Below are 19,700 nucleotides of genomic sequence, written 5' to 3' on the forward strand. Positions count from 1 at the left end.
TACACCTTCTGCCACTGACTCCATTGTGCTCTAGTTCTATGAAGTTTTTCCATGGAAACACTGTTTACAAGCAGAAGGTTCCTATTCTATCCATTCAAGAAGCACTTTGGGGAGGGGTTTGTTTCTGTGTTGGACCCTGGGGGCTCTTGGACACTAAGACACATTTTCAGCAACGGGGAAATGAGCAGTTACTTTAAGTGTGTGGTCAGAGGCACGTGGGGTCAGCCTAATAGCAGGGATGAGTGGAGGGAGCCCGGCTGTGGGTGGGCAGCCGCTTCAGGCATTGGAACAGCATGTGCAGAAGTGCAAAAGCAGGTCTTGTGTGATGGAGTCCAGGAGTTATGTGGGAGGCAGGAGCCAGCCAAGGTGAGAAAAGTAGACCAGATCATAAAAGATCTCACCTACCAGGCTGAGGAGTTTGGACTTTACAGGCTAGGCAATGCACACATGACATAGTGGTTAACATTTCTTCGGTGCTTCCCTTTTGCAAACCCTTTAATCTGCACAAAGACTGTGAAGTGTTTGAACCAGTACTGGGGGTGAGGGGCAAAGGGGAGCCCGCCAGTAATTCCCTGTGGAGGCAGGGAATGGGCAGTGGTTTGAGTGACCGAGAGTCTCAACATGAACCAGTCCTCGGAGTGGAATTAAGTCTCCCTCTGCTGCCAAGGTGAGCAACGATCCCAAACAGAATCCTTTGTGTGAACAGAGGCTTGGCGGCAGGACAGCGGGTATTAGGAGCTACAAGGCTGGGCCAGGTGGTGAAGCCTTGTGAGCTGCGCCAGGGCAGCGGGGAACTCTGGTAGGGGTTTAAGCGAGGGAGCAGCATGACCAGGGTTGGGGTTTTATGTCGTCGAGGGAACCGGTTTGCTCTGGAACAATGGGATAAGCCACATGGATAGATCCAGTGCGGCCTGGGGTGCTCGCTGGCTGGCTGCTTCATCCCAAACCTTTAAGAAGGCCCCTCAGACCTCCAAGAGCAGACCTTAGGGAGATGTGCCCGCAGCAGGGAGACCATGCCATATGGCCTGCCACCTGGGCCTTGTACTGGCATGAAGAGATTGCTGTGAAGGGCCCCCATGGGCTCCGAAAGTACCCTCCCTTCAGAGAGGACTCAGGGTTTTGCGGACATCCAAGCTGGATCATTCTCAGACTAGGCGCCCTTTGCCGCTTGACCATAGCTGCACCCAGATGCCCTCGCTGCCTGGGCCTCAGCCTGGGCGTCCTTGTCCTCATCCCCGGAGGGCGTAACCCACGGCCCCCTACCAGGCTGGCTGCAGAGTGTGGCTTTCTGTGTGTTCACAGACATAGACGAGTGTGAGCAGCCAGGGGTGTGTGTCGGCGGGCGCTGCACCAACACTGAGGGTTCATACCACTGCGAGTGTGACCAGGGCTACATCATGGTGAGGACGGGACACTGCCAAGGTAAGGAGAGGGTCTCTGGAGGGCAGTCTGATGCCCCACCATCTCTTGGCCCTCCTGTTGCACTATCTACCCCTAACATGCCTTCTAGCTTGTCCTCAATGGGTCCCCCGAAACCTGTCTGGAGTTCTGGAACCCTTCCATCCTCTCAGTGGCATTTGGCATCCCACTTGCCCCTGCAGAAGGTGGGCACAGCTGTGGGCAGCACCCAGGAGCTGTGGGCATCCATCCAGGGAGCCGCTCAGGGCCTCAGCCGCGGACTCCTTGCTAAAGCTTGTTAGGCTGTGAGCTCCTCAGGGCTGGGCCGTGTGCTTAGTGTCGCTCAGTAAGTGCCTATGCTTTGGGCACACCAACGATGCCAGTTGAATGAATGAATAAGACCCAGTTCTTGCCCCAACCCTGCCCCCTTCTCAGGTCCTGCCAAAAAGTGGAGTGACATTGGTAACTGATCTCCAGACTGGTTTGAACCTGCCACTGTCAAGCCAGCTCCTGGATGCTCTGCACTGCCACCTTCCTGCCAGACTGAGCTGTCAAGTGTTTGCAAGAGGCCTGAGTTACATGCTCCCAAGACTGGCCGAGACTAGACTAGATGAGGGTAAACCAGAAACCTGCCTGATGAGGCCCAGAATCTTCCCAGCCGCCAGGTTTCCCCTGACTAGGATTCGCCTGGTTCCAGAGGGTGCTGGAGCTGAAGGATGAGTCTGTGCCCTCTTGCCCAAAGCCGCTGCCACGGAAGCAAAGCCCAGGGTCCGAGAGGTTCTTAGTGGGGGAGCTTCCTGGGTGTAGGACAGATGACATTCTCGCTGAGCCCCAAATGTCACAGCCCCTCTCAACGCTCCCCCGTAGAAGTCAGGCCCACACAAGAGCAAGACCAGAAGCCATTCCTGGTCATCATTAGCATGATGGAAGCAGGCAGCCTGGCAATTTTCAGGATAGTGGAGAGTGAAGGGAGTCAGCATTTGACAGGTGCCTGCTCTGTGCCAGGTGCTGAGCTAGGAACGTCACTGAACAACCTTATGAACTTGACATCAGGACTTGTTGAAAAGAAAAGCAAATCTAAAGGAAATGAACCGAAAATCTATCAGAACATTAAAATGATCAGGCTTATAACAGTGTCAAGGGCACAGGCTGTGGTGAAGACAGGCCTGGGTTTGGCTCTTGTTCGACATCTGAAAAAGGAAACCATAATTCCCATCTCAGAGGCTCTTGTGTGGACTGAACAAGCAACAGCATTCAAAGTACCCATACAGAGGGGGGCAGTATTACGATCTGGGGTTCCTTCTCACATTCAGGCTCGCTCCACGCCCCTGTCCACTCCGTCCATTGTCCCTGCCTTTCCAGAACAAAAGTTCTAGATAGACACACGCCTCAACCCAGAGGCCAGGCTGAGTTCCTGGCCCAGGGCAGACACACTGAGCCTGTCGACAGAAAGACTGATGTGCCCTGAACGCTTCTCCAGATTTCCATCAGCAACCACAGACCCAGCCCATCACTCCGTGAGCCCAGTCAATTTCCTTGCCCTCTTTCTTCTTTCTCCAACTAAGAAACCACTGTCTTCACTTCAACCCAAAGTCTCTGGTGAGAGGCCTTCATGGTCTGGACGACAGCCCACCCAACAGTCTTCATGGTATTTCTGTCGTACCAGGACTGCGGTTCCCACAGAGAGGGGTTGGATGGCCCTGCAGACCACCCAGGCCTTGCTGTCACCCCACCCCAGCCACATCCAAGCTCACCTGAGCTTCTGGCCCCTGGCTGAGCTCCCTCCCTCCCCGGTGGGCTCACAGAGGCAGGTGCCCTTGAATTTCCTCTCACAAGGGCTGAGGCCTGCTTAGAGAGGCTCCCAGATCCGCCCCACCTCCCGCCGGCAAGCTGTTCCCTGGCGACTGTTCCCATGGCTCTTCTGGGACCTCTTCAACAGTCTCCTACCAAGAGAGTATGACATTTTAGTCACATGGTCTTATTCTTCAGTGACAAACAATTTTTGCATTTGAGCAGTGTCCCAGACATGGGCTAGAAATAGGGCAAGACAGACAGCTCCTGCCTCTAATGATCAGGTCAGACCCACCCACCATGATCTTAGGCTAAAATGCAAACCCAAGACTGGGCAGAAAAGTCTGATGCCAATTTAGGTGCCAAAAGGCTGGTGGAACATCAGTATCTGATATTAGAGGCTGTGCCCTTAACTCAGACTGATTAGAAGTGGAATTCTCGTCATTCAGAGTCATTACCTGGCTTCCTTTGATTGGCTTAGCTGATGGCCCCTGACCTCCACTTCCATGAGGAGAGCCCTTTGCCTGGCCCGGGTGGAGACTTAGGACTGCTCAAATCCACCCCCTACCCCTGCCACTTGCTCACGGAATGCTCAGGCATGACCATCACTGGCTGTGTCTCTGGCTGAGGAAGGAAGCCAGTAGTGGTGTACTGGGCTAGATTGTGTTATGCTGCATTAACAAATAGCCCCAATCTTAGTGACTGAGAACACAGCAAGATGTATCTCTGACCAATGTCATATGTCCATCATGGCAGGAGGGGGGCTCTTATCCCATGTTTCCTCCCTCTAGAACCAGGCAAAAGGAATAGCCAGTACCACGAGTGTGGCCATTCTCCATGGCAGAAAGAGCACAGCCTCTCGGTAGCACTCGTCTACTCAGAGCTCCTGGCCAGCACTAGTCCCCTGGCCCCACCTAAGCCCAAGGGCCAAGAGGCACAAGCCCACCATGGCTTGTGGAGAGCTGACATATTTGGTGAGCACCATTCGTGAGTGCCACAAGCCTCCTGAACAGCGAGTGTGCGACTCTGCACCAACACCAGCAGAAACATGCAAGGCATTTGAGGCAGGACACACCTCATGGTTCTTTGCCCCCTTCACACACCTCTGAACCCTGTGGAAGAGGTCCAACACTCCTTTTTCTCTTATTCAGAGTATTAGAGGAGGATCCTTATGTCATTTGCTGCATCCCCTTTCTCTTCATCTCCCGAAGCAGGGATTATACATCATCCCCAATGGCTTTGCCCATCCTCCCTCTGGCACTTCTGCCAAGCCCAGCAGGCTTCTGGCTGCTCTCTGCTGGGTAGCCAAAGTGGGTGGTCCTAGACCCTTCACTGTCTTCCCTGTCTCATGCTCTCCATCTCCATCTTCTCAGAAATGCTTAAACCCATTGGTCCTGGTGTCACCACAATCCAACCAGGGGTTCCTGCTGTCCCCTTTCCTGAGATGAGCCTTACCTCAGTTTCTCCCAGGTTACCTAAGGGTTCTGAGTGTCTCTTTACAGACACAGAGCTGCATGAGCACACCCTGTGGGTACATCTTGCTCTTCTTGTCCCAGGGTGAAGCGTGGGACTCGACAATGGCGTTGGTTGCCGTGGACAGAGGACTTTGATGTGTCCCAGCTTCTCGGGGGAGATTATTCTCACCCTTCGCTTCAGGGCCCATCCTGCTCTGTAATGGCAGCTTCTGGCTTTAGTCCCTTTACAGAAAGCCTGTGTTCTGACCCTCGGCCCTGCCCCTGTATATCCCCCCTGGTGTTGAGTAGGTCTTCTTTGGGGCACAAGGCTTCTAAACCTGTGTAAGGACAATTACCCATTTAGGAAGAGTAAATTCTCCTGTTTCTTCTGGAGTTCGGTCAGTCTGTCTGTCTAGAAGTAAATGGACACCCAGGTGCTGAACCAAGGAACAAGTCTTCCCACAGCTCACTCCTGTGTATGAGCTCTATGATTCAATCCAGGTCCCCAGGCACCTTAAATGGACCCCCAATGGGCCAGGTCACAACAGGAAGCACCCTACCGGGCTCCTGCCCCCTCCCCACACTCTCTCCAGGCCTGGCTGGCCCCATCTTCCCCTATTTGTCTGGTGTGCAAACTCATGCGTGGATGCCATGGACCCCACATGATTTTTGGCTGGAAGAAAGTCTCTCTGGTGCAGAAAACTTGTCAACCTCCACCCTTACTCTGTCAGCATCAGGACCAGTGTGGCCACATCCAGAATTGGGGGTCATCATCAGTCCTCATTTCCTGAGTGCAGTGAAGTCCATTTTGCCCTGAATGCCCACCTCATGATCTCTTCTGAAGCCTCTGGTGACAGTCCCACTGACTGCCCAGTAATTGCCACTTGTAAAGAAACAGCTCACGGGAGAGAGGAGGCTGAGGGGGGTGGGGGAGGGGCTGTTATGGGGAGGGGGGCCCTGAAGGCCCTTCCCAAAGGCCTGGCTCATGAAGTGGAGCTCTCTCAACCCCCCCTCCCCCCAGCTAGAGGGACCGCAGCCTTTGGCACCCACCCGGGGAGGTTCCCTCTCTGATTTTTAAGTTCTTCCAGCTCTGTCTTTTGTCTAGGACAGTGGGTGGGAGGTAGAGTTGGAACACAGGACAATGCTCACTTTTTCCTAGCTTCCATCTGGCAGAAACTGACATCCCTCTCCCAGCCAAGGGCAGGGTCAAGGATTCACCTCCCCACAGACCTGCCCGAGTGCTGTAGTTCCCAGAGGTGACCAAGGGAGGGCTGTGCTTTTGCAGATATCGATGAATGCCGACACCCTGGCACCTGCCCAGAAGGGAGATGCATCAACTCTCCCGGCTCCTACACTTGCCTGGCCTGTGAGGAGGGGTACCGGGGCCAGCGAGGGAGCTGTCTAGGTGAGCTGCTTGCCAAGGCACAGTTGGGGGGCGGGGGGTCAATCTTGCGCCCTTGGGCAGAGCCCACACACAGGGAGGGTAGGAGTGGGAGAAGGAAATAGCAGCGAGGCCGGGCTCCCAGATGACGCTGGGCACAAGAGGGGTGTCTTCTGTTTCCAGGGCTCTGCCCTCTGAATCAGCTAGAAAGGAGGGCCCCTTCGGCTTTTTGGCTGCAGCCATCCAGAAGCTACAGCCTAGAGTGCCAGAAGCTTCTGGGGCTGGATGCTTCTGGGCAAAGAGAGGTGCCAAGTGTCTTAGGCAGAGGGTGGTGGGTGGTGTGAGCCACAGCTGGGTTCCACAGCAGCAGGGTCTAAACAGCGGTGCCTTGATGAACAGTGGGTGTCTTCCCTCCAGAGGGAGCCACATGTCAGCTGTAGGAGGAATGTTCTTTCCCTTCAGCCCCCGTAGGAAGAAGGGCCCAGGGTTCAGAATGCCAGGAGGGACTGGGTTGTGAATAGCTGCTTTGAGGCTCTGGAGAGGGCAGACATTTCCCAGGCCCTGGAGACCCACTCGGCCACCCATAGCTGGCCTGCCTGTATTGCCCACTCACCTATCCGTGCTGGTTGTCGGGCTGGGAACATGGGCCCAGACCCCTTTGGTTGGCAGATAGGGGGCCAGAGGATTTCAGGCCCATTGTGAATCTAGAGCCATGGACACTTCACTGCCGGTTCTGCAGTTGGTCCAAACCAGCTCCAGAGCTGGGCCTTTTGGCCACTTTTCTCGGACACATGCAGGGTGCCTCCTGACCAGGCCGCCCTCCTGGATTTCTCTCCCACAGATGTGAATGAGTGTCTGACCCCCGGGGTCTGTGCCCATGGACAGTGCATCAACCTAGAGGGCTCCTTCAGGTGCTCCTGCAAGCAGGGCTATGAGGTCACCTCAGACGGGAAGGGCTGCCAAGGTAAAGATACTAAAGGACCTCGCAGGCCAGTCAGCTCGCTGCCCTGCCCCCTGCAAACACGCCGAATCACCCAGCACTGCCTCCCTACCCACGCTGTTCTACCACGACCCTGCCCAATGGTCAGCCCTGGCATGTGTGTTCTGTAGAATCTCACACAGAACTCGATGGCCTGTTTCAGATGTCAACGAATGTGCCAGCCGGGCCTCGTGCCCCACGGGGCTCTGCCTCAACACTGAGGGCTCTTTTTCCTGTTCAGCCTGCGAGAGTGGGTACTGGGTGAATGAAGATGGCACTGCCTGTGAAGGTAACCCCGGGGGGCACCAAGAAAGGAGGTCTTCTCACTGCCCCATAGAGCTGTCACAGTCTTGAGGTGATGCTGACAGTCTCCAGGGGAGGCTCTAGGGCCCCTTCCATGAACTTGGCCCCAGGGAGAGCTTCTATGGTCAGAATCCTCAAATTTGGAGATGAGGACAGGAGGAACAGGAAGTCAGAGACAAGAGGGAAGCCGGTGTGAGAGCCGCCCCAGGGCGTCCTGGAGGTGCTAGGGTAGCCCTACTGGAAGGCACACAGCTGGGACTGCCCTTCCCCAGGGAGCAGAAAATGTCCTACAAGGTTAGAGAAGGTCAAAGGCAGGGGCCATCCTTCCCCGTCAGGGGTCCCCAAGTGACCAGCCGACTATCTGCCGCAGACCTAGACGAGTGCGCCTTCCCTGGAGTCTGCCCTTCGGGAGTCTGCACCAACACAGCGGGCTCCTTCTCCTGCAGGGACTGTGAGAAGGGCTACCAGCCCAGCGCCCTGGGCCACACCTGCGAAGGTGAGCACCCCAGCCCAGCCCTGCCCCGTCAGGTGTAGGGAAGGAGCGCAGAGGGCTGCGGGAGACTTACCTGGCACCTTAGAGGAGGGCGAGACCAGGACACATCCACCTCAGATGATGGACAAGCAGGAGCCACCATTTCTCAGCCCACACCCAACTGGAGTCAGAGAGGGTGACCGAGCACGGCCTATGGGCTGACAAGCCGCTGGGTCACAACTTAAGTGTGTCAGTGTCTTCAGCAAAACTTGTTCCACATGCAGTTTCTGGGCCTAGTCCCAGGCCTGTTTGGTCAGCCTCTGTTGGGAGCTGTGGGGTCTGTTTTCTAAATGGCCCTCAAGGGTTCCTCATAAAAGTGGGTGCTGGGACCTCATTTTGAAAAGCACCCGTTTGTACCAAGCAATCTGGGAGGCCAAGTCGGAGAACCTTCTAAGGTTCTTTGCATGCGTCTTTGATTTACTTCCCCTTTGTTTTCCCACTGTGTCTCAGTAAATCCAAGCCGCCTAGTCACATACAGTGGGGCTTGGCCGCACTCTACTAGGGCTGCCGAAGAGGCTGATGTCTCGAAGGTGGGCACTGGAGAGGCCGTCTGAGGCAGGGGCTGCTGCTGCACAAGGCCCAGGGCCCCAGCCTCCTGCCCTGGCCCCCTGCGCCCCTCCCCCCAGTCTAGAAGCCTCCCTCAGCTCTCCCAGCTGTGCGGCTGCAGGGGCAGGACCCACCCAGGGTCAGTCGCGGCCAGCCAGTAGCAGGCCCTCTGGAGACTCCTCGGCTCCTGTCCTCGGGGCTGCATGGGCTGCCTTCCCCTTCTGGGCCCCCGCAGACATAAACGAGTGTGAGGACCTCCAGAGCCGCTGCCTGGGAGGCGAGTGCAGGAACACGGCTGGCTCCTACCAGTGCCTGTGTCCCCGGGGCTTCCAGCTGGCCAACGGCACCGTGTGTGAGGGTGAGTGTCTCCGGTTCCCCCCAACCCCCCGCAGCAAAGCGGGTAGGAGGGGACTGTGTGGGCAAGGTTTGCTGCCTATCTTCTCCCTGCAGATGTGGACGAGTGCAGGGGGGAGGAGTACTGTGCCCCCCGAGGCGAGTGCCTCAACAGCCACGGATCCTTCTTCTGTCTCTGCGCACCGGGTTTTGCCAGCGCAGACATGGGCACCAGCTGCCAGGGTGAGAAGCCAGCAGGGGCCTGTGTACATGCCAGCAGCAGGGCAAGCTGGAGGCTAACGCCTGGAAATGAAACGCTCGCTTCCCCACCCAGGGGTGGGACAGGAAGATGGGAGCTGCGGGTGATGAGAGAGCCAAACGCAGGGAGTCTTTCAGGGGGGCTCGCCATGGTGTCTGCCGTGGACATGAGCCCTGGACTCAGGTCCAGTGTCAAACCTTCTCCCCTAGGCCGAGCCACACTCCAGGCCTCTCCCCTGTGCCTGCTCCCCACTCCGGACGGACGGGCCCTGGGATCTTTCAGCCCTTTCCCACCCTGAGCCACTCCCTGGCCCTCCTAACCACCAATCGGGGCCCAAGGGAAGCTGCCCAGGGCCCTGGGGACCCACAGCTGCATGGCTGACTGACTCCCTCACTCTAGATGTGGACGAGTGTGAAGCCGCAGACCCGTGTCAGGGAGGACGCTGTGTCAACACCGAGGGCTCCTTCAGCTGTGTGTGCAAGACTGGTTTCCAGCTGTCCCCGGAGAGCGGGGAGTGTGTGGGTGAGGGCTTCATGCACTGGAGGGGCTGCCCCATCTCTGTCCCCCCCCCCCACACTTTCCACAGGTTAATCATCCACCGGGTAATGCCTTTATTGAGCCTCTGCTGGCTGGAGACCGCCCAGGCATGACAAAATGAAAAACATCCAAATCCTTGTCTAGCAGAGCACACAATATAGTTTTAAAGCCAAGTTGATTCAAAAGATATTTACTAAACACCCATCAGTCTTACACTGGGATAAATAATCATGAACCATTTTGAAACTGAGCAAGGGAGACCGATAGGAAGATAATGCACTTGGGTGAAGTTTGCCCCTAAAGAGAACTATATGGTGACTCTGCTGGCGGGGAGCGGGCCGGGGAGGGGTGGGGAAGACAGAGGCTCAGAGCCCAGTGCTCTCCTGGCCTAGAGTTCTTCCTCCCAGGCACCTCCCTCCTTGGTCAGGTGGTCCTGAACTGGGGGTTTGGGTAATTTGGATGGACCAAGGACCCCAGAGGTGGTTTGGGAGATGAGATGATGCTGATGAGAGAGGTGGGGGCCAGAGCAGTGACCGCTTCTGTTCTCTCACGGCACCGCCGGGGACAGATATTGATGAGTGTGAGGACTACGGAGATGCCGTGTGCGGGCCCTGGGGGTGTGAGAACAGTCCTGGCTCCTACCGCTGTGTCCGGGGCTGCCAGCCTGGCTTTCACATGACCCCGACTGGAGACTGCATTGGTGAGCAAGGAGGGGGCGGGGAGGGGGGCCATGGTCTAGCTACAAACTTCTCTCCCAAGGGCGTGACTTTTACAGCCATTTGAAGCTCGTGTGTTTTGCAGACAGCGGGGCTAGACAAAAATGTCAGAGAAATGTTAATAGTAGAGTTTTCTTGTTCTGTTTAGAAGTTGCCTTGCACAGAGCTTGGTGTTAACAGACATGTAAACAAGTGTTGACAGAAAATGGAGTGAGCGAGTGCACTTCCACTCTGGCCCCCTGTCCTGCAGACATAGACGAGTGTGCCAATGACACCGTGTGCGGCAGCCACGGCTTCTGTGACAATACGGACGGCTCCTTCCGCTGCCTCTGTGACCAGGGCTTCCAGACCTCACCCTCGGGCTGGGACTGCGTGGGTGAGAAGCCCGTGGGCTGGCCGGGCTCTGAGCCAGGGAGGGGCGGGGCCTAGTCCCATTTGAGCAGATCTTGGGTGTCCTGGATGGACACCTTAGGTCCCTCCTCTTGAAATTCTCCATAATAGGTCCTCACAGAGGGGGCAAGGAGGGGGATTTCACCTCCACCTGCAGAGGCCCCGTGGCCAGGTGGTTAGGCCTTCCCTCTGCCGCAGGAAAGGCAGGCACAGTAATGAGGTGCCACCACAGAGACCCCAGAGTCTCAAGAGACATGCTGGGAGAAAGCCTCTGTCCACTGGCTGACGCCTTTCTGCCACCCTCCTCCTTCCTCCATCCCCACCCTCTCTGTTCATCTGTCCCCACCTCCTGCTAATTCACACCATGTCTGCTCTTCCCCCAAGGCCTGTTTCTTTTGGGGGCTAGTGTAAGGGGCTGCCCCCTGGGCCAGAGTCAGGAACAGGGAGTCTGGCTGCCTCTGTCCCTCCCACGAGCCTGTCCTCACGCCCGCAGATGTGAATGAGTGTGAGCTCATGCTGGCCGTGTGCGGGGCGGCGCTGTGTGAGAACGTGGAGGGCTCCTTCCTGTGCCTGTGTGCCAGCGACCTGGAGGACTATGATGCCCAGGAGGGGCGCTGCCGCCCCAGGGTGTCTGGAGGTGAGTGACCCCGTACCCGACCTGGTCAGGCATGACCACGTGGCTTAGGGAGCCCTTCTGTTGCTCCAGCTCTTGGGTGAGAGCCTGGCTGGGCCTGGGGTAGTGTGGGCAGGGGTGCGGTTTAGGGTTGGAGTGGAGGGGTGACCGGTCTAGCATGCAAATGTCAGAACTAGCACGAGCTTGGTCCAGGCCAGGGAACAGCCAGGTGGCTACAGGGCTGTGAGGACCCCACAGGAGGCTCAGGAAGATCTGATGGCCGCGTGCGGTTGCCCTGTATCTCAGACTGAGTCTCACAGGACCCTCAATCTGCCCTCAGGGAGCCCTGCTTCCCTCCCCAAGTGAGAGGAGACTTCAAGTTGACCTAAGCTCCCTTGCCCACTTTGCACGCCACCGAGAACTGCTAGGTTCAGCCGCTTGCCCCAGACTGGACGAGGACACGGCTGGCTTTCCCTGACTTAGGGGACAGAGAGAGGACCCAGGACAAGGAAGGGCAGGAGGGCCAGGGGCACTATGAAGCAGAGGAGTGAGCAGAAGGCCATCTATATTGTATGCCAGGGACTGGGGGCACCCTGCTATAGCAGTGAAGGCAGAGTGGTCTCCTGGAGAGAGCAGGGGCATTGGCACCAGAGGAGCTGGGCAGACTCCTTGAGGTCTCGCCAATCGGTAGCTGTGTGGCTACAAGTCACCCAGTTTCTCTAAGCACCACCGGGCACATCTGTTCAATGGAATTGATGACAATACCCCGTTCCTAGGGCTGTCAAGAGTATCAGGTGAAATAGCATAGGTGAATGCATTTGTACACGGTGAAGTGTTGCATAAATGTCAACCTTTGAAAATACATTCAGAGGCTGGAGTGTCCCAGAGGGTCATGACCATACCATACGGGGGGCTCTGTCACACACAGGTCAGAGTATCCCCGAGGTCTCGCCTGGGGAGCACCCCCCACGCCCCATCCGCATGGGATGCTATGCTGAGCAGAATGGCCAGCCGCCCTGCTCCAGCCTCCTGGGCCGGAACACCACACAGGCTGAGTGCTGCTGCACCCAGGGAGCCAGCTGGGGAGACGCCTGTGAGCCCTGCCCCGCGGAGGACTCAGGTGAGACCTCCCGAGGAACCCCAGTGCTCAGGTGAGACCCCCAAGGGACCCCAGAGCCCTTCTCCCTCTGAGCTGGGGCGCCTCCCTGCACAGGTGATTTCCGCGCGATCTGCCCTAGCGGTAAAGGCTACATCCCTGTGGAAGGAGCCTGGATGTTTGGACAGACCACCTACACAGGTACCCTCCCTCTCGGCTCTCCCCCACTCCATTCACCTAAGAGGTCCCAGCCCACTAGTCCAAGAGCCCCACCCCGGAGGAGCTCTGTGGGTAGCTCCAGCTTCCCAGTTTGCTTCCATCTTCTGGGCCTGGGCTGACTATCAACAAAAATTTTTTTAAAGATTTATTTATGCGTACAGAACTGGGGTGCAGGTCAGAGGTGCAGGGGAAGTGCAATGATTCACCAGAGACAGAGTGGGGAGCAGAACAGAAAGATTGATGAAGCACACTGCTGAGGGGAGCAGCGGGCAGGTCAGGCAAGGTCTGCCAGGCCATGTGGTCACCTCTGGGGCAGGCGGGGATCGAACTCATGATGAAGTGGCTTCAGCTTCATAGTGCTGTGCTTTAACCCGCTGCGCCACCAGGGAGGGCCCCTATGTACAAATTTTTGTGGTAAGTTCTACCCAAGTGCTCATGGAGGACCCATATAATCCCAACTCTGCTCCACTGCTCCCCCAAGGCTGGGTCCTCCAGGATCAAGTTCTGATGCCTTACCTAACCCACAGTCCCAAGGCACAGGGACAGTGTGGTGAACAGAGGCCAGAAGCAGCTGCCTATCTCCTTGGTCCCACTTGGCAGAGCTAAAAACTTGGGGAGCCCAAACCCAGAGTTCAGGTAGGAGCCCTTCAGCGCCACAGCCCTAGAGCTGGAGAAAGAAAGAACAGAAATGGAAGCAGCTTTCCTTGAGTGCCTGCTCTGTGCCAAGCACTATTTTAAGCATCTTACATGGATTAACCTTGTAATCCTCACAACTGCAAGGCTAAGTAGAAGGAACCACAACCTGAGATAGGAAACTGTGCAGCAGGAGGGGTTAAGCAACATGCCAAAGTCCCAGCAAGTGACAGGGCTGGGACTGGAATCCAGCAAGTTGGCTTTGGAGCCCCAAGTCTTCAGGACCCTCCTGCTGCTTCTCCCTCCCCTCACCTCAGCCCTACCCTCTCACAGATGCAGACGAGTGTGTGATGTTCGGGCCAGGGCTTTGTCAGAACGGCAGGTGTCTGAACACGGTGCCTGGCTACATCTGTCTGTGCAATCCTGGCTACCACTACGATGCCGCCCGCAGGAAGTGTGAGGGTGAGGACACCCCGCCTCCTCCAGCCCCCACCTCACCCCTGCCCCACAGCTGAATGCTCACCCAGCCCTTGCCTGCCCGGGAGTGAGTGAGGGCTCTGCAGCTGTCAGGGATTATGCAGAAGACCTGTTAGACACCCTTGGGGAAGGGCCTCCCAGGCCTGGGCAGGGACCTCTTCACTGGGGTTATAGGATAACCCCCTGGTGCCGCCCTACCCACCACAGATCTTGACGAGTGCCAAGACCTGGCCTGCGAGAACGGCGAGTGCGTGAACACGGAAGGCTCTTTCCACTGCTTCTGCAGCCCGCCCCTCACCCTGGACCTCAGCCAGCAGCGCTGCGTGAACGGCTCCGGCGGCGCAGGTCAGTGGGCCCAGGACAGCAGGGCAGCAGGGCGAGTGGACCCGGGCTGGGGCTCATGTACCGCCGTGCCCTGTGCCACCAGAGGACCTCCCTGACCACGACATCCACATGGACATCTGCTGGGAAAAAGTCACCAACTATGTGTGCAGCCACCCCCTCCACGGGCGCCGCACCACCTACACGGAGTGCTGTTGCCAGGACGGCGAGGCCTGGAGCCAGCAGTGTGCTCTGTGCCCGCCCCGGAGCTCCGGTGAGAGGGGAGGCCGCCGGCCTGCGGGGGGAAGGAGATGCCTGCAGAGCGGGGCTGGGCCAGGGCCGGGGGTGCCCTCATGCTGGGGGGGCGAAGGAGTAGACAAGCAGAGTCATGGCCCTGTTTGCTGGCCCTGTGCTTGGAGCCCCAGTGAGGCAGGGCTGGGGTGGGCAAAGGAGCACTGCCAGGACCTCTCAGAGGTCACCCACCCAGTGCTTGCTCTCGGGGCAGTGAGCTGGAAAATAGCACGCCAGGACTTAGCGGCTGGGAGCTGGGCCCAGCTTCTTTTGTCTCTCCTCCCTGACAGAGGTCTATGCTCAGCTGTGCAATGTAGCCCGGATTGAAGCAGAGCGGGAGGCTGGAGTCCACTTCCGGCCAGGGTATGAGTATGGCCCTGGGCCGGATGACCTGCACTACGGCCTCTACGGCCCAGAAGGAGCCCCCTTCTACAACTACCTAGGCCCTGAGGACACGGTTCCCGAGCCACCCTTCCCAAACACAGCCAGTCACCCAGGGGATCGTATGCCAGTCCCGGAGTCGCCCCTGCAGCCCTCAGAACTCCAGCCTCACTACCTGGCCAGCCATCCAGGTCCGTGTTGCTAGAAAATGGGGAAGAGCTGGGCCCTGAAGCTGTTTCACTGCCATCCCCTCTACCTGCTGGTCCCTGCCAGCAGGGTGAGGACAGGGAAGGGACAACTCACACCAAGCCCTCTCATAGGGCACTCAAGGGACAAGTCCAAATGCCTGGTCAGACCCCAAAATTGCCTGCTGAACTGGGGGGGTGGGGTGGAGGTGGGGGACACCGACAAAAAGCTTTTAACACAATGCCCTACCGCCCACCACAATAAAATCAAAATTGCATGTAGATACTAATGGCTCAGGAGTCCTGGCGCGGGAATCCAAACCTTCTGGGGTGGGGGACCCCTCGTTTAAAGCACAGCACAACTCCCACTAAAATGGCCCATGCTGATTTTTTTTTTGAAAGGATTGCTGCCTTTTGTTTTAGCATCAGTTTTGATCGCTCAGCCTCAGGGGTTCAGTAGAGGCACCCCTTTGCGGCAGGGTAAGGGTTCCAGGGTCCCAGCTTCCTTCTCCGACTCCCTCCCGGCAGAGCACCAGGCCGGTTTTGAAGGGCTTCAGGCAGAAGAGTGCGGCATCCTGAACGGCTGTGAGAACGGCCGCTGTGTGCGCGTGCGCGAGGGCTACACTTGTGACTGCTTTGAGGGCTTCCAGCTGGACATGGCCCACATGGCCTGCGTGGGTAAGTTTGGACTCAGGGTGGCCCAGCCGCGCGGGCTGGCGAAGTCAGACTGGCCCGGAGGGCTGTTCCAGCGAACGCGGGCGAGTAGGAAGAGCCACTGCTGCCCCCTGGTGGGGCTTCCCGGAGCCGGCCCAGGGGTGGGAAACTCCAAAGGCCTACCGTGTTTAGAAAGTCCTTTTCAAACAAAAAAAAAAAGTCCTTTCCATGAAGGGCCTCAGCGTTCCAGAACGGGTGTGGGTACTCTCTGAGCACACGGTCAGCTCATTACCACCTACTCTGTGTCCTGGAGTTGCTGAGACGAGGCAGTCATTTCAGCCTCTGGCTGCCATACCTAGGACTCCACCATGGGGCAGGAAGGAGCCAGGGCTCAGGCCAGAGGTACTTGGGCTGCCCCCACAGCCCTCTTCTCCTTCCCTTTCTTAGACGTGAATGAATGTGATGACCTGAATGGACCTGCTGTACTCTGTGACAGTGGTCACTGTGAGAACACCGAGGGCTCGTACCGCTGCCATTGCCCCCCAGGTTATGAGGCGGCGACGGGCCCCCCACGCTGCATTGCCAAGGAGTAGCAGTGAGGGGTGAGTATGAGCAGCTACCTGGAAACAGGTCTGAGGCACAGGCGGGGGCCTATGGAAGCCTTTCTGGTTGGGAAGACCCTATGAAGATGTCAGGCAGAAGGCCCTGCATCCCAGCTTGCAGCCAGTCTGGCCTGCTCCTCATGTCCCCCAGCACAGGCTCTGGCTGTGAGCTTCTGTCACTGCCCCATGCCACCATGCCCTGCTTGGCTCAAACACCAAATGCTTTAGTGCTTCTGCCACTGGCCATGAGGCCCAGTCCTCCATCTGCCCTGGCCTTGACATGGATGCTCACGTAAGGATGGCTCTCACCCAGCCCTTCAAGCTGTGCAAATGTGCAAGGTCTTTCAGCCTCATACTACAAACACCCTTTCCATCCACGATCCTTATCATCCTGGTGATTAGGCCACTAGGTCAGAGGCTACATCTGTCCTGGGATGATCCTTCTGAATCTATGAAGCAAAAAAGGATTGGCGAAGTTATCGCTACCACTCAGCCAATCTGATCAGGGCCAGATTCTGCCACATCTCCATCCCGCGGCCAATTCCGCTGTCCAAGGAAGGGGTGAGAAGATCCTCCTCATGTCAGAGAAGCAAGACTGATACTAACTTGCTCAGTGTAAGAGATGCAAATAAAGGGGAGCAATGAGCCTGAGAAAGCAGCAAAATATGAAAAAATATGGGGAACTGGTAAGAAAGAGGGAACCAAGGTTTCAGCAAATCTAAAGAAGATAGCCAGTAGCTTGGGTCAATAAAAATCCAACATCCACCCAGCAATAGCTCCTGTACATCACAGCAAGGGGTGCTACCGGACATCTCTGAAGGCCTTGAAGTACTGCTTCTTACAGGAAACAAATCTGTCCTGGACTCTCCTTAGGTGGAAAACAGTTTGATGTGCTAAAAAGAAAAGGGTTATTTTCTAGCTGGTGAAATATGGTGCAGTCTTGTTTAAGAAATCCAGATTTCCAATGTTTTTTCTCCTCTTTATTCTCTCCTTTGTCCTTTTCCCACTCATAAAACGGCTGGCTGATGTCCCTGAGTTTACAAGTAGACACCCTACCTTCAGCGAGCTGGGAGTCTAGAACCATGATGGAATAAAGAAATGTAAATCTGGGCTCTTCTGTTCTGGTTTTTATTTCATATTAAACCAATTTCTTTACCACTTTGGCTAAGTATCACTATTCAAGATGAGGCTGTGACTACCCCTCACCAACCGTGCCTCTTGTCGGGTCCCTGTGGAAAGGGTCCTTTAATCGTCTAAGACCAGGAAAGTTCCACCTTGCAATTCTCTCTTGAATGGCGATATAAAGGAACAAATATCCCAGTGACTAGAGGAATGGAGAGAAATGCTATTTTCTTGGTTTAATTTGTCCTGTCCTGCCTGCTGTTCTATCAGCCACCACGTAATAACTTATTGACTGCTTGCTCTATGACAGGCTGTGTTGTGTGTTGTACATAAATTTCATCTAGCCATCTTTACTGTATTTATTTCCAATTTCTGGATGAGCAAATTGAGACACACAAGGCATAACTAATTATGCTAGTTGAGATGTTTTCAGCAGAGAGAAATTTAAAGTGCTTACACAAGTGAAAATATTGTCATCTTCAGGCATAGTAAAAGAAATGCAAGTCAGTATCCTACAAAGATTTTTTTTGTCAGTTTGGCAAAGACCAAAAATCTGTGAAGACTCCTAGTTGGTGAGAACCTGGGAAAACAGGCACTCTCATGTGGAGCTGGCGGGAGTATAAGCCAATCCAACTTCTGATGGGGATAATACAGCAATGTCTTTCAAAATTGTAAGTAGTCTTTAATATTTTAGAAACTCCACTTTTAGAATTTAACCTTCAGATAAATCCTCACCAAATGTGAAATGACATAGGCAAGGTATTAATATTGTAGCATTATGTGTAATAGCAAAAGATGGTAACTAGTTGCTAAGTCCAGTGAAAGAAAAAAAAAAGGCAGCTCTATAGACTGCCACAGCAAAAAAAGCGGGGGAAGGGAGAGGAGAGGAAGGCTGTACAACGAAGTATAACACATGCTGCTGCCATCGAAAGAAAGGGGAGCGAATTGGACTTCTGATGTGATCCTTACCACTCCACCTTACACCCCCGATTTCTTTTTTGTGCCTTCCTACATGCCCAATGCTCTGCCTTCCAATCCTTACCCTCCTGAGATATTTCATGCATTCACACAAATTCTTGTAAAATAATACTGCATACAATACACACTATCCTGCACTTGGCTTTTTCCCCTTCACACTTGCGCAGTAAGAGCCGTCTCATTCTGTTTAATAACTGTGTGCTGTACCACTAACTGGACAACTCCTAATTTATTGAATCAGTTCCCGATTGATGGACATTGCCATGGTTCCCTACATTTTGCTATCATAATAATGCTGTCATTGTGATTCTTGTGCATGCTGTTTCACATTTACTTGTGGGGTAAGTTTTTAGAAACAACAGTGGCTTGCAGAAGGGTCGCGGGGAGAATGGGTGCGGGATCAGAACACCATGCTTTGTACTGCCCTTTGAACTCTGTACCCTATGTAACACCTATTCAAAAAATAAAATATTTTAAAATACAGTTACTGGCCATAGTCTACTTAAATAATCCCTCTCCTTATCTCTTTATAAATTTATCTGACCATATTTTACAATTAAAATCAAATGAGAACTATTTCAAAACGTCTTAAGGCAGTCTTCCTTTAAGCAGTCCCGTGGCTCTTCTCTTTAGAAAGAATGGCAAGCAGAGACTTCAAAAGAGCAATCATGAATATCAACGCACTTAGGAATTTCCTGCCTATGAGCCAAACTAGCAAAACCGTAATAATACAGCGATGGTGTCGGGTTCTGCCTGTTACCAGCTACATGCTATCAGCTCAGGGCCAGAGTCCCAGGAAGGGCCACATCATACCTTCATGCTGCCCACTTCTCCAACCAAATGTGGACCCCCCACTGGGATGCTATAAAATAAAAGCCCAGAGTGGGCCTAAATTCTCAGAAGATAATCTTCGTGGATACCTCCTTCAGTAATCCTTTTTAATCTTTGACTTCTCAACCTGTTTTCTTCTAATCCCTAATAATCAATCAGTCAACCTTCTCACAGAAGGTATCAAAAACACCTGTGATTTACATACCACCCATCTCCATCAATGGCATAACGGAAGAGTACGAAAACAAAATCTGAAAATATACTCTGGACGTGGACCAAAGAGGCCCCTGCTTTGAGCCAACAACTTAAAAGCTGATTCAAGACTCCCCACCCTCCTGGTTCTCACACTATTATGTTATGCCAAAGCAAAGGTGGGGCATGCCATCCCAGGCACTTACTAGCTTGCATATAAAGAAAACCAACTGTGTAAGAAAAACAGGACCTTGATAATCTCCCTCGCAAAGTTACAGGGAGGCAAAAAAAAAAAAAAACCAACTACTTTCAATTGATATTGGAAGGGTATAAAGTTTCCTTAAGTGTACTTGCACAGTGAGCAAAATTTGTAAAATTGTCTGCTAGCTTTCATGGCCTGCTCTGGTCAGAAAGGCCCTGTTAAGGATTCTACGACTATTTAGCATGCTTATTGTTTACCCCAAGCCAACTGCCCAGTGTCCCCTA

General features: G+C 54.8%; 1 protein-coding gene across 1 annotated transcript in view; it reads left to right on the plus strand.

Annotated features, from left to right (window-relative positions):
• The window catches only part of LTBP2 (latent transforming growth factor beta binding protein 2), a 92,351-nt gene extending 75,156 nt beyond the window's left edge, over window positions 1–17,195 (plus strand). Inside the window, 19 exon segments of the mRNA XM_012724390.1 lie at window positions 1,303–1,422; window positions 5,929–6,048; window positions 6,866–6,988; window positions 7,167–7,292; window positions 7,677–7,802; window positions 8,620–8,742; window positions 8,835–8,960; window positions 9,376–9,498; window positions 10,082–10,213; window positions 10,480–10,605; window positions 11,113–11,256; window positions 12,161–12,352; window positions 12,446–12,529; window positions 13,514–13,642; window positions 13,865–14,002; window positions 14,085–14,252; window positions 14,560–14,841; window positions 15,364–15,513; window positions 15,937–17,195. Of these exon segments, the coding sequence (XP_012579844.1) occupies window positions 1,303–1,422; window positions 5,929–6,048; window positions 6,866–6,988; window positions 7,167–7,292; window positions 7,677–7,802; window positions 8,620–8,742; window positions 8,835–8,960; window positions 9,376–9,498; window positions 10,082–10,213; window positions 10,480–10,605; window positions 11,113–11,256; window positions 12,161–12,352; window positions 12,446–12,529; window positions 13,514–13,642; window positions 13,865–14,002; window positions 14,085–14,252; window positions 14,560–14,841; window positions 15,364–15,513; window positions 15,937–16,082 (2,678 nt within the window). The 3' untranslated portion in view covers window positions 16,083–17,195.
• The last annotated feature ends 2,505 nt before the right edge of the window (window positions 17,196–19,700 follow it).

This window comes from Condylura cristata, unplaced genomic scaffold (assembly GCF_000260355.1).
Source record: "Condylura cristata isolate star-nosed mole 26May11 unplaced genomic scaffold, ConCri1.0 scaffold00013, whole genome shotgun sequence".
Taxonomy (NCBI): Eukaryota; Metazoa; Chordata; class Mammalia; order Eulipotyphla; family Talpidae; genus Condylura; species Condylura cristata.